Raw genomic sequence first — 12,918 nt, 5'->3', positions numbered from 1 at the left:
TTAGGCTCTGTAACGGGGACACAGAGTTTTCAGCTCAGAAAGTGGTAAATTAGGATTAAATGTTGGATGTCGATGCTTCTGCAATGGCCTTTGGCTCCCAGGCATGGAGGTAACCGTGCAGATAACCGAGGACTCGTTACTGCACCTGCAGCAGCTTCAGCATACCTGATGCTTTAAGATACGTGTTAAAATATTCTTGGTGTGTTGTGAATGCCTCCCTCCTCAGAGCCCTTTGCCTTTTCTGCCTGCCTTAGGCAGGATATGTTGCTTCAGGACTTTTGACTTCAGGCTATGCTGGTGGGATCCTCCACAAGCGAGCACCTTGCTGGCTGTCAGCTCTCTTCCTCCCCCCACCAGCTTTTGAACTCACTGGCCAAATGTAATACTATTTAATAGCAGCAGAGATTGTTTCAAGAGATAAAATCCCTACAGACTTCGTGAAAAGAGGCAACTAGGGCAAGAGAGGAAAACCTTTTCAAACACCCCTGGGAGGGGGATGGCACAAGCTCTATGAGACATCCGAGATTCCACAGCTGCCTGCACCCTAAGGACAGCGCTGGCGAGGGAGGGCTGGGCTGTGGACGGTGGAAGCTGCAATGCTGCTTTTTTGCTGGGGCCAGAATGAGACCGGTTGGGGGTTGTTGGCTAATTGCTGGCGGGCTCACCCCGGAGCTGGCGTGCTGCCGGCGCGGACGCCTGCCCACGGCTGCTGCAGAGCAGCAGCTCCTGCTGTCTCTGCTCCCCTCTTGGCTCTGCTCGCCATGAGCTGCCTGACGCAGCAGGGCCTCCTCCGAGAGGGCTTTTCCCAGCCCAAACTCCAAGCCCCAAGCTACAGCAAGACCCAGCTGTGCGCTGCTCCGCTCTCCCCGACCAGCCCCGCTTGCTGGGCTGGTCCCTAGGAGAGGGGGAAACTCATCCTGGACAGGGAAGAAGTCGATGCCTGTCCTGCGCTGATTTTTCCAGCTCCAATGGGCACAGGGCAGGGAATGACGACTGGTTGAGGGGCTGTGGATAAGTGGTGTACAAGGCGGAGAAGCTTCATATGAATTGACTCTGCTCCTGTGATCGTTCCAGTCCCAGCAACCGGGTTTTTTCACTGGAAAGCAATCTAATTGCAGCTGTAAGCAAAGCCAGTTACGATGCAGGGACTAAAACCAAATTAAATCTTGTGTATGGCTCAACAAGGGGTGGGTTATTGAGAGAAAGAGAGGAGAAATCAATGTGAGCCTGACAGGAGCGCGGCACAGGAAAGGGGGAGGCAGGGCTGGGGATGGATGCACACTGCCTCTTCCGGGATGTGGGAACAACCATGTTCGAGGAAGAGGAGGAAAGTGCCTAGACAAAATGGGTGGGGAGTGTTAGGGATCCACTACATGGGTCATGGAAATGAGAGGGAAGAGGGTTATGAAGAAATGAGGGCTCAAAGGCAAAAAGCACCGGGGAGCAGGGCTGAGAGCAGCCCCAGGAGGCTGGAGGAGAGGGGCTCAGCTGTGGCATGTGGCACTGCTGGAGCAGTTGTGCCATCGGAGTGCGTGGCATTGCCTGTGCCCATGTTGGCAGGCAGCTGGCAGTGCCCACAGGGCGATGGGAGACATGGCAGCTCATTTACAGTTGATGGTCATGGTCAAGGGAAGAGCAAAAGGCTTTGCCCTCAGAGCAGACCATGAGCCTGGGTGGCTTCTTGTGCCGCAGCCTTGGCTGGTGGACTCAGAGAGGTACCTCTGATGCCCTCAGTCCATGTGCTCCCGGGCCCCCATCCAAACATAACCCACCCTTCACTCCTCTGCTTCCCACCAAGGAAAACCCCTCACTGTGATCTCCCAGAGCTTTTGGGAAAAGCAGAAAAAGATGGAGCAAAGGACATGGGGAGAAGGGGAAGGAGTCTGCTGCCTTCTCTCCTCCTGTAGGCCAGATAAATGGGGGCAGTCAAGAGTTTGCAAGGATCTCCAAAGCGTCTGGTGAATCCTGAGGGTCACTGCTCCCTTCCTGGGTGTTGGTGCAATGGGCTGGTGCTCCAGGGCCTTCTCTGCCCACTCCATCTGCGTCCTCTCTTTGCTTAACCTCAGCCAGGTCCGTTTCCCCATTTATGGCTGACGGTTTATTTTTACTCTTTCTTCTTGGTGTCTTTTTCTTTTCTTTTTTTTTTTTTCTTCTTCCATCCTGTCCCTATTGATCCGCAGAGTAACTGGAGATGCGGAAGAGTCAAGACAGGAATAGACACGAGCAAACCCTTGGCCTGTGTGCTTGTGTGTGTGCCAGGCAGGGTGGGGAAGGGAAGCGGAAAGTCTATTCACTGCTTCATTTTCTCCTCGGTGCAGCAATGAGCTCGGTCATCTTCTTGGGAATGGGTGAATGAGCTTTTCCTGGCTGCCAGGACTGACGGCCAGCACCAGGAAAGCCGCCGGTTCTTTTTCCATTACACACCACGTCTCTTCGGAGTAATTTTTTCCCCTTCGTAACGTCAGTCACCACAGCGCTCAGCAGGGCAAGCTCCATCACGGAGACATTAATAAGCCATAATTGAAGTTAATGTGCCATGGCCAGGACATGTGGATCCAGTTAGGAGGAATCAGATTGAGCAGAAGTGAATCAATTTTAGGCTGATTATTAAGATTTCTCTCATTCGTCCTCCGTGCCCCAACGTATGCTGTCTGTCCGTCCGTCCGTCTGTCCTGCCAGTGATGAGCAGTCCCTGGAGGGATGCAGGAGGAGGGAGTGTTGCTCATCACCGAGCCGCTCCCTGTAACAGTGCCTCACCTGGGCTTTGCTCAGCCCAAAGGGTCACCAACAAGAAGACAAGGTTTCCAATTTTGTAACAGCATTTCCTCTCCTCCCTTCACCAATTGCTTTTCTGAGGGTTTCCTTGGCTTCTCTTTTGCTTACACCAAAGAACTGAAGGGAGGCCCTTCGTGCTTCCCTGCTTTGATCCCTGCCTTCCCCTTGGGCGGTTCTTGGTGCCCCACATGGATGCTCTCCGGGAGGCTTTGCTCTCCGCATGACTTGGAGTGGAGAGTTTACACTAGTGGAGCAGAATGAATTTGCCCAGGCCATAATCCTGGTTCCAACAGCCAGGATCAGGCACTCCAGACCTGGAGGATCAAGACCTTCCCACAAAGCGCCTTCTCCAATAAACTGAGCTGGTTAATTGTCCGTGGTACCCACAGGCAAGGGATATATTTTTCAAGATTCTTGGTGAGTCTTGGGATTCGGTGATGCTCAATGCTGTATTGGTGTTAAAGATGAAGCTATTCCTGCTCAGCCTGGTGTCTGCCTCCTGCTTCTGTCCTCCAGGCCAGTGCAGCTCAGCACTTCCCCTGTGGTTCTAGCTCAGCTTGAACCAGGGCTGCCAGTGCAATGCTCATCCTGGCTGCTCCCAGGCTGCTTTGCCCTGCTTGGATATTCCTCCTTCTGGCTCTGTTGATGAAGTTGTTGGAGAGCCTCCAGCCTGTCTTGACTTCTCCAAGAAAGCTGTCTCTAAAAGGGAGGAAAGAAGGAGGTTTGGTCCATGGAACAGCCTCTTGTTAAGGGTCTTCGGTTTTGTGTAATGACCGGTGCCCCCACTGAGCATCTTCCCCTGAGGAGCAGGGTGGGACCTGCCGGCTGCACCACTGCTGCTTTGCAGAAGGGGAACAGGCAGTCCCTGTCTGTGGGATCTGTGGGAGCCTGGGATTCCCCAGCCCCAGTGCTGGAGCATCACCCCCAAAATAGCCACAGGCTCACCCAAACCTCCCCTAAGAACTAGCCCAACACCCCTGCAGCCCATGGCCAGCTTCTGCCCACGCTCAGTAGCTTTGGGATGACCAGGAAAACCAGGGTGAGCACTGCCTGTGCCCATCCCCCCTCCTCCCCCCACAGCTCCTGGCAGCCAGACTCCAGGTCCCAGGAGGTAACAGCATCCTCGTGTCAAGGACGGCCGGGTCTGCGCCAACAGTGCACTGTGCTCCTCAGCCCGTCCTCGCCTCTGTGCCGGGCGGCCCCTGAGAGCTGAATTTCCCTGGCATTCCTCCAGGCTGGAATTATAGCTTGAGTTCAAGCAAAATCTTGTTCTTGGTCATATAGTTAAATTAAGTTAATGCGCAGCAACTGTTTGCTTGGCTTTCCTTGAGTCTCATAAAGGTTTTTACTCCCACTGCAGCAAGATGGAGGGAAACTGGCTGAGCAGGAGGGAGGGAGTTAGCGAGAAACCCAGTGAGCTCCTCCTTCCCCCAGACACTCTGACACTTTGTCAATAGCCGGAGACGGATGCCCAAGGTCCTATTACCTGCTCCTGGCTTTGGTTTGTGAAGGTTTTTATTTCCCCTCCGATTTTGTTGCTGAGTTGCGTCCGGCCCTGAGCAGATAATAGAATTTCATCGATAGACTGAGAAGGTGATGTATGTTAAAGCACTTAATATAAACAGACTTCTACAGGAGCCCAAATTCAATTTGGCCAATGAACTCAATTGCAGGCATTATTGCATTCCAGGAGAAAGACCAAGAGCATTTATACACGCTGCTCTGCAAATATTTATGTTCACATATCTGTGTGATGTCCTCTTCACCCTTCCTCCCTTCTGTTGCCCGACCCCCTAATGGGGAAGTTTGGTTTCGTGTTTGCTTTTTAAGACAGTTTTGAATGTAAATAATGTTCCACCAGTCAGCAGGATCTTGACAGCTGGTGAGTGTCAACTTATTTAAAATAAATAGCCTCTCGAATGGGAACAGCCAGCTATCATGCTCTCCACTTTGGCATCTTTTATATTGTCTCCTCGCTGTAACCCAAACCTCAAATCATTTCGAAGGGCAGCAAGGAGGGTTCCTCCCCGCCAGGAGGACTCATCCATCCCTACCACACAACCAGAAGTGAAAACCCACAAGGAAAAAAAACCACTCACAACATGTCCCTCTGACCTAACCCAGGGCCTTTTTTTTTCCCCCAGTTTTTGGCTTTTTTTCCAGGCCACTCCCCCTGGTTCAAGCAGAAACAAACAACGTGTTCAAATGGTTTTTCCGCCCCCTTCAGCCCCTGGACCATTGGCTCAGTTACACTCCCAGCCCTGCTCCCAGGATGAATGAGCCACCATCACCTTCTCCAGCCCTTTCAGCCCGGCCCTGGTCACTTGCAATAGCAAACCTCTGCCAGAGCGATATCCCAGCAAGGCAAGTCCTGATATAACTGCTCTCCACAAAGGGATGGTGCTTCTCCCATGGCCCAGCCATTAGAAGCTATTTTTACCTGCTTCCACACGCACAGATGGGCCAGAAACAATCCAAGCTCAGCACCCGTTATGCTTTGCCCAAAAGATTTGCTCCCTGCTTTTGCTGAGCTGCCAAAACAGTTGCAAAAGAGCAGGTAAAAAGTGGGTAAGTCATGGCCAGGCAGCTGCTGGAGCATGCTGTGAGCAACGGCTGGGGATGACAATAGAGATGGATAAGAGTTATTCATGTTTCCCCGAGAGCTGAGATCAGTTGAAACATCGTTCTCCTCGGGGACAGAGAGGAAAGAGCTCCCTTCAAACACATGGTCCCATGAGACTCATTAAAGGCTCATCAATTACAGTGAGAGCAAACAATTCAGGGGGAAGCTATCATAAGCCTTACTTTGGATGGCAGTCATTAGCAGCTCTCTGCTGCGCTGCCTCTCCCAAAGCCAGCTCTGGCGAGCAGAAAAGGAGCAGGGGGGCAAAGCCAAGCTGGTGGAGGGGGGAAAGCAGGAGCCCGGTGGCCCAGGAGCCAGCAGGAGGGCACCAGGTCTCCACAGCATCCCTGGAGCCGTGTGGTAGCATCCTCCAGGGTGGAGGTGAGGGTGCAGGCTGGACTGGAAGGAAACTGGGCAGGGAGGTGGTGGCCCACTGGAGCAGTCTTCTATCATCCCACGTCCCTGCCCAGGCTTTTTTGAGGAGCTCAGGGCAAGGCAGGATTGGCCCACAGTGGGAACTGGTGCACGGGGATGGAACAGCTCTCCAGGTCTCCACCCAGCGAGTGGTTCTTCCAGCCCTACTCAGCACCACAGCAGGGTCCTGGCAAGATGCCTGGGGTGGTGCCAGCGCCCCAAAGCTGGCTCATCCCCACAGGGAAGGAGAAGGATAAAGAGATGCTCTTTGATTTTTCTCTACGTTACTTCCCAGCTCTGCAAGTGGGGTTACAAATAGAAAAGAGGTTGTAAAATCTGTAAGAAGGAAAGTAAAGGGCTGGGGGTGGCTTTTTAAAATTATTTCAGAAGTCATTAGCAATGAAAGCTCAGGGACAGGGGCTGCTTTCCCATTCCCAGCCTGGCTTCTGCAGGTTTGCGGCACTCACCCCTGCCTTCACCCCCTTCCTAAGCCTGTGCACGGGCATCTCCTTCCCTCACATGCCAGCTTGGCACCAGATGCCTCTCCAACCGCTCGCTGCTGTGACCTCCAGGATGCTGACTTGGAGAAATGCAGAGATGGCAAACTGTTCTTTATGACTGTAAAAAAAAAAAAAAAAAGAGAGAGAGAGACAGAGAGACAGAGAAAGAAAAGGACATTTTCCTGTAAACTTTCCCTGGCGCTCCAAGCTCCATGATGTTCCCTGGTGGAGACATTGGCAGCATCAGACCACACTGCACCACTCTGAGGAAAGGCAGCAGCTGAACGACCTGCACTAAAATAAACTCATAAATATCCCGTCGTGCAAACTGTAACGTCTTGGGCCACACAGCACTCCGGCTACTTTTGCCGGGAACAGTGTCAGCCAGTTTCTGTTTAATGCAAAATGCAGTTGTGTCACCTGCTAACAGCCCAGCACAGGACTTGGGTGCCCCCGGGCCATGGAGGGTGCCTGTGGGTGCTGCAGCTCCCACTGGGTGTGCACTGGGGCTGCTCTCCTCCGGGCTGTGCCCCACCACGGCTGCATCCGACGTGGGCTCTGAATGCTCACCGAGAAACAGCACCATCACTGCTAGCTTCGACCCATGAGCTCCAGAGGAGAAACGCTCCCAGCTCTTCAGATCTCCTGCAGAGCCAAAGAAACCATTTTGCAACGAGCATTTTGCTGGAGCAGCCTGGGACTGGAGCAGGGCCATTGCTGCCTTCTGCAGGACACAGCGCAGGTGTCTGCCCCATGCTGCTATTTAAGCTTTATTGCTAAGTAGCTCCTAACCTTTCCCTTCAGCCTCCCTTCCCTGCCATGGCTGGCCGCCCGAGGAAGATGAGCAGAGGCAAACAGGACTAGCAGCTCCCACCCAGGGGACTGGGTTAATGCCATTTACTCCACCAGCTGGATCTTGGCTGGGGACAGACGTTGTGCACGTTCTAGCGCATGTCCTTGGGCTACAGGCCCAGAGGAGGAGGCAGAGAAGCCTCAAGAAGGAGTTGAAAGCCCAGGTGCACAAACCTTCACACAAAATGGGGCTGGCTGAAGGCACTCAGCTGTTTGCCATTAAGTAATGCAGCCTGATTGATTGGGCTGGAAAGTGGCGGGGTCAGCTTGCCGGGGTTACAGTTCTCTGCTTAGATTGATGATCCTCAAAGGTCAAGTTCAGAATGCAATTCCCTGGCAAAATGGATCCTTTGGATAACAAAACTTTTGCACAGCATCCAAGGGCCGAGCAGTGAGAAATATGTGACCTGGGCACAGGCAGGCGGGGTGACTGGCTGCCTCTGCTTTCTCTTTATTCAATTTTCCTTGTTTACACCCATTAGGAAGTGAGGGTCTTCTCTGGGAAGAGCAGTGCTCCATCACCCCTGCACTCAGTGGCTGGGGGACACCCCTGAGCCCCCACCCCATCCCACTGGCAGATGCCTTTGCAGGGGGCAGGAGGGGGCTGGGGGCTGTCTTGGGGGCTGGTACCCAGCTCCCAGCCCTCAGCAGCCAGCGAGCAGTGTGTGTGTATGACAGCACTCCTGACTGCCTCCTGCACGCACCCTGCCTCGCTCTCCCGGCAGCGAGAAGGCTGGGGCTTGCTGCTCGGTGGCGGCGGCTTTGTAGCTGGAGCCAAATTAATGGCAAATGAGTTCCCCCTCCTGCAAGGCAGCAGCCAGCACAAGCCCTCTGCAACACTGCTTGGCCCTCAGCAGGGCATACCAGGAGTAGGGACATGCTACAGGTAGAAGGGGGTGATGGGGACCAGGAGGTGGTCACCCAGGGCTGATGTCCCCATTGCAAGACTAGCAGGTTTAAGGCCAGGAGCCAAGCGCTACCCTCCATGCCAACCCAGACTTCAGAGGAAGCAAGGGGGATGCCGTGCCCTGCCTTCCTTGTACCCCCTCCCCTGAGGCTCCTAAACTCCCCCCAAGCTGGGTTTTAAGGCTGCGCCCTGGAGCTGGCTCCCATCCCCTTGTTCCCACCAGTGGGAGGCGGGAGGAGAGCTGCAGCCCCCAGAAGCTGTTGCTCTGATTCAGGCTGCACCCAGGGCAGTAGCAGTGAGGCTTTGACCTGCTTTAACCCGATATCTTGCTCGCTTTCTTCTCATCTGCTCGTTCTGAAGTGAGTGAAGGAGGCCGTGCTGTGTGGACACTGAATAATTCAGAGTCAGGCTCCACAGCACCCCAGAGCTGGGCATCGCCTCTGCCAAAGGGCTGGGATGGCTCAGCCAAAATCCTTCCTCATCAGAGGCAGAGGGGACATGGAGCAGCTGAAATAGAGCATCCCTCCTGTGTAGGTACCAACCAAAGCTGCTTCCTTCACCCGGACACTGGGATTCGTGGCTTGCTCCCAGAGCACTGATGCTCAGAGGCTGTTAGTGCTTTCAGCCGTGACGCGGCATCTCCAGCTCTCACTAACACACAGATTCAAGTGGAGCATGCTGAGTGTGTCTGCTGCTGCTCTGTGGACCACATTTTCTTCCTTCCTCCCTTTTTGAGACAGCAATATTTCCTCCTCTGCTTGGTCAGAGGCAGGGTTGTAAGATGGGGAAAGAAACTGTTCATCCAGCTTACGCTTAGCGTCTGAGCAGGTTTGCTAGAATTAAGGACAGGGAGGGGAGGGGGAGAAAGAAAAATAAAATCATACATGAAGGCAGCTCATCCAGCCATGCGTGAGGAGGAGGAGGCAACAGCAGCCTCAGTGGGTCAGGCAGGCGGCTGGGGAGCATCTCCGGGGGCTCCAGGGGAGAGGGGGAGAGGCACCCGGAGCTGGTGGGCATGCACGGCGCTGGCGGCCAGGAAAGACCCAGCTCACGGCTCCCAGCCTAATCCAGGTTGTTTATCCCCATGCAGATAGAGCACCAGAAGCAGCGGGCCACGTTTCCTCATCTCTGCAAGCAGTTCGTTCCCCTCAGCTCTGCATCTCACGTACAATTAGCCCTGTAGAACGAAGCGCTGCCCATCAGACCTCTACTGGGTCACATAAGGCACCGCTTTACTGTTCTCTAATGGCTCTGCTTCTGAGGGCGTAAATTATTGCACAAAGCAATGAAAAACCAGTGGGCTGTGTTTGGGATACAGTGTCTGGAATGAAATGAGAGGGTTTGGTCCCCACAGTCTCCATCTGATGGCCTGAGCTGGGGCCCGGGAGTTACCAGAGCCACATCTGAGTTATGGGCTCAGCCTCTGCGCGAGTCACCTCCAGAGCCTGAGCAACAGGAATTATTGTGCATGGAGATAATTATTCCCTGCGTACTGCACTACAGCTCATTAAAAGTTTGTTAATGTTTCCAAATTGCTGAATTGTGTTTTTCGTCGTCATCTTCTCTGATAAGGCAGATTCTGATGGTGACTTGTTCGTGGTGTTATTTTGGTGGCAGCAGGCTGGGGCTGCGCTGCACCTAAGGAAAAGGGTTTGTGTTGTGCAACTTCACACCACAGGAGAAAACGCTCTTGACTTCAGCACGCTGCCCAGGGTCAAGGGGCTGAGCCCCACCAGCATTAGCCATGCTCCTCCAGCTACACCCCGAAGCTCTCCTCTCTGCCTCCAGGTAAAAGCCTCCCTCTGAGCTACTCACCCAGATTTCCGTACCCACCTGAAACGTGCGTGGCTCCTTCCTGGAGTCTCAGCTGGAGATGCTGACTTACCATTAAACGGTCTGTGCTACCGCAGTTGGACGGTGGGAGTAAAATATCTCTCATCTTGGAATAGAGACTGCAGATCCACCTCGGGCGAGGAAGTGGAAATCGTAACCCCAGCACCAGATACTTGGGGAAAACAGCTGAGTTCAGTGAAAAAGCCCTGCAGAAGGACCAGGAAAGGGGTAACCAGCCCAGCCTCGCCGCTACATTGTCACGCACATGGACGGCGCTGTACCAGGGGCACGGAGGAGAGCCGTAATACCTGACAGCTCTCCTGTCTTCCTCTTCCAGGTGTAAATGCAACCTCCACGCTAACCTGTGCACCTTCAAAGAGGGCAGCCTCCAGTGCGAGTGCGAGCACAACACCACGGGGCAGGACTGCGGCAAGTGCAAGAAGAACTTTCGCTCCAGGTCTTGGCGAGCAGGATCCTACCTGCCTCTCCCCAACGGGTCCCCCAACGCATGTAAGTAACCTGCAGCGAGCCAGCCCGGGGCGCACCCCCACCCTGGGCTGCACAACACCTACAGATGGGAGCGGATTCTCATCTTGTTCTTCTCCAGCTCGAAGCAGTGCAGGATGCTCCGCTCCCGAGCGGGAAGCGGGTATTTACCCCTGTCTCGGTACACAGAGAAATAAGAGAGGCTCTGGGTGGACGCGGAGGTGATTTGACGGGTAGATGAGTGCTGGGTCCTAGTGATGATGGCCTTGGGCCAGGATATAGGTCCATGGCTTTGTGTCAGTGCAAATTACTGTCCTTTGAAGATGTTATTTAGCCACGGTAGACCACGGGCTGTCAAGTAGTCCATGGGCTCAGTGCTGGCACTGCTCAGCTGCAGGAGTGCAGGTTGCTTTCTGGATGGCTTTCTGGATCCTGTTCTGCGTCTGTCGGTATTTCAGGCAAGCGCTGCAAGCTGCGGTCCCTCTGCGCAGCTCCAGTCTCATCCAATTGCCTGCTGGAGCAAGGCACTGACAGAAGCAAAGGTGCACAGACGAGATGAAGGATGCGTAACCACCATCGTTTGAGCAGGGGAATTAGGGCAGGAAACATCACAGATGGGCCGGTTTCTCCTGGGTTTCTGTCCAGTCCACATTAGCAGACTTGTTTAAATGTCACAGAGCCACAGTAGCCACTCCAGCCTTTCAAGCAGCAGCTTTGAGCATTACCAAAGAGAATCTTTTCCCTCCCTCCCCAAAAATTTTTTGAAAGATTTATGTGCTTTAAGATGATCAAAGCTGAAATTCAGGCTCCGAAGGCCGTGATGGGAATGTTTTGTGTGTGCCAGGGCTGGTAGACGAGCAGGTTCTTTGAAAGGGAACGAGCTTGTCAGCTCCCACCAAGTGGCTGCATTGCTTCAAAGGAGCCTGGGAGAGTTTCTGGTGTTGACAGGCACAGACATGCTGTTCTCTCTCTTTCCCTCCCCTCTATTCCTTGTGTCTTTTCCTATTTCTCTTTCTCCTCTGCTTTTTCTTCTCCCATTCATCTCTCTTCCCATCTGTCACTCAGTCTTCTCCCCCTCTCTGTGGCTTCCCCCTCCCCCTCATCGATACCCTCTTCCTGTCCAACAGCGGCAGTTCTCTGAAGCCCCCTCCTCTCAGTGGTCCAGCCTCTACCATCATTGGTCCTGTGCTTTATGTTCACGCAAAGCTGAGCCTTCCCGTCATTCACCCACTTGTTACAGTAGGGAGGACCGTGGCCGTTAGCCTCCTGGGTGCCAGCAGCTGGTCCTTGGGTGATCTTCAGCTGGCGGGTTTGAAGCCAGGGGCTTTGCAGCATCCCATTGAGCCAGTGCTGCGGTAGGAAGGGTGTTCAGCCCTTCTGTTCACCGAGAACTGTCCCAGATGCAACACCTGGCTCAGACCCTACAGCTTGTGCTTTGCCCAGTGAACCTCAGAAGATACACTTGTCCTTTGACAGTGGGTCAAGGAAATGGTTAATGGAAAAACCCATCAGCAAGGACCACACTGGTTTTTCTTTCCCAGGTGAAAGGCTTGAGATGCCAAGACCCCAGACAGCGCTGTCTGGCTGCCTCTCTGGTTTGACAAAAGCAGCTCTTAAGACGTTGCAGCAAACTGATATGCAGAGACCCCCACCAACTAATTGCTGTTTGGTCCCTCATCGTGTATCTGTTTGATCTTCTGCTGGTATCAGAGCCGATGGTGTCCTGCTTCCAGTGACCGGGCTTCTTCTTGTTTTTTCCAGGTGCAGCTGCAGGCTCAGCCTTTGGCAGTAAGTAAAAACATAACTGAAATGCTGGCATTTAACATCGGTGCATGGTCCTTGCAGATGTCACTAGAAAAAAAAACAAAACACCCCATGGTTATTTTCTGTCCATTACCATTTTCCAGGCAGTAAGTCTTCCCTAATTGTGCCTCATTTTCTGTCCTGTCAAAGAGTCTGATATTTTCTTCCTTTGACTTCAGTAGCCTCATTTTGCCTCTTCCTCTGGCATGGTTTCCCCCCATGAGGTTCGTTAGTATGGCAGCCGGAAAGGAAATAAAAAAAGACTCTTCAAAACCACCAGTGCTCGCTGTGAACTTCCCCCCCGCCCCCAGTATTGCAGACTTCTGCTCTGAGAAGGAGCTGGGTTTGAATTATCTGGCATAGCATCCAGTCTGGGTCACTTTGGGGTATCGATAAAAAAAAAAAAAACACGGAGAAAGTACGCGTACATCTGTATGTACATGTGTATGTACATAAACATATGTCTATGAAGTGTTGGCAGCAGAGATGGCAGAGCTCAGCAGGGATTTCTATTGAAAGCGTGATGGTGTGATAGGACTCCTTATTTAACAAAGCTGGAGGTAGTTTGACATCAAAGAGCCTTGAGTTTTGGGTAAGCAGAAACCTGGGTTTGAATTTTGTGGCTCAGAATTACCCTCCAGAAGAAGCGAATCAGAGAGCTGAATGAATAATGAATTCTTTGGTTTGCAGGCAAGTGGAAAGAATCGGAGGAGAAATAGTTTCAG

At 53.1% G+C, this 12,918-nt stretch overlaps 1 protein-coding gene across 4 annotated transcripts in view; it reads left to right on the top strand.

The window, feature by feature from the left end:
• Window positions 1-12,918, top strand: part of NTNG2 (netrin G2) — a 51,642-nt gene that overhangs the window by 25,717 nt on the left and 13,007 nt on the right. For all 4 annotated transcript variants that reach the window (XM_040607520.1, XM_040607521.1, XM_040607519.1 and 1 more), the window contains exons 4-5: window positions 10,242-10,414; window positions 12,152-12,178. In XM_040607520.1, coding sequence (XP_040463454.1) covers window positions 10,242-10,414; window positions 12,152-12,178 — 200 coding nt within the window. The remainder of the gene's footprint in view (window positions 1-10,241; window positions 10,415-12,151; window positions 12,179-12,918) is intronic.

This window comes from Falco naumanni, chromosome 9 (assembly GCF_017639655.2).
Source record: "Falco naumanni isolate bFalNau1 chromosome 9, bFalNau1.pat, whole genome shotgun sequence".
Classification (NCBI taxonomy): domain Eukaryota; kingdom Metazoa; phylum Chordata; class Aves; order Falconiformes; family Falconidae; genus Falco; species Falco naumanni.
This window is presented reverse-complemented; position numbering and strand designations above follow the sequence as displayed.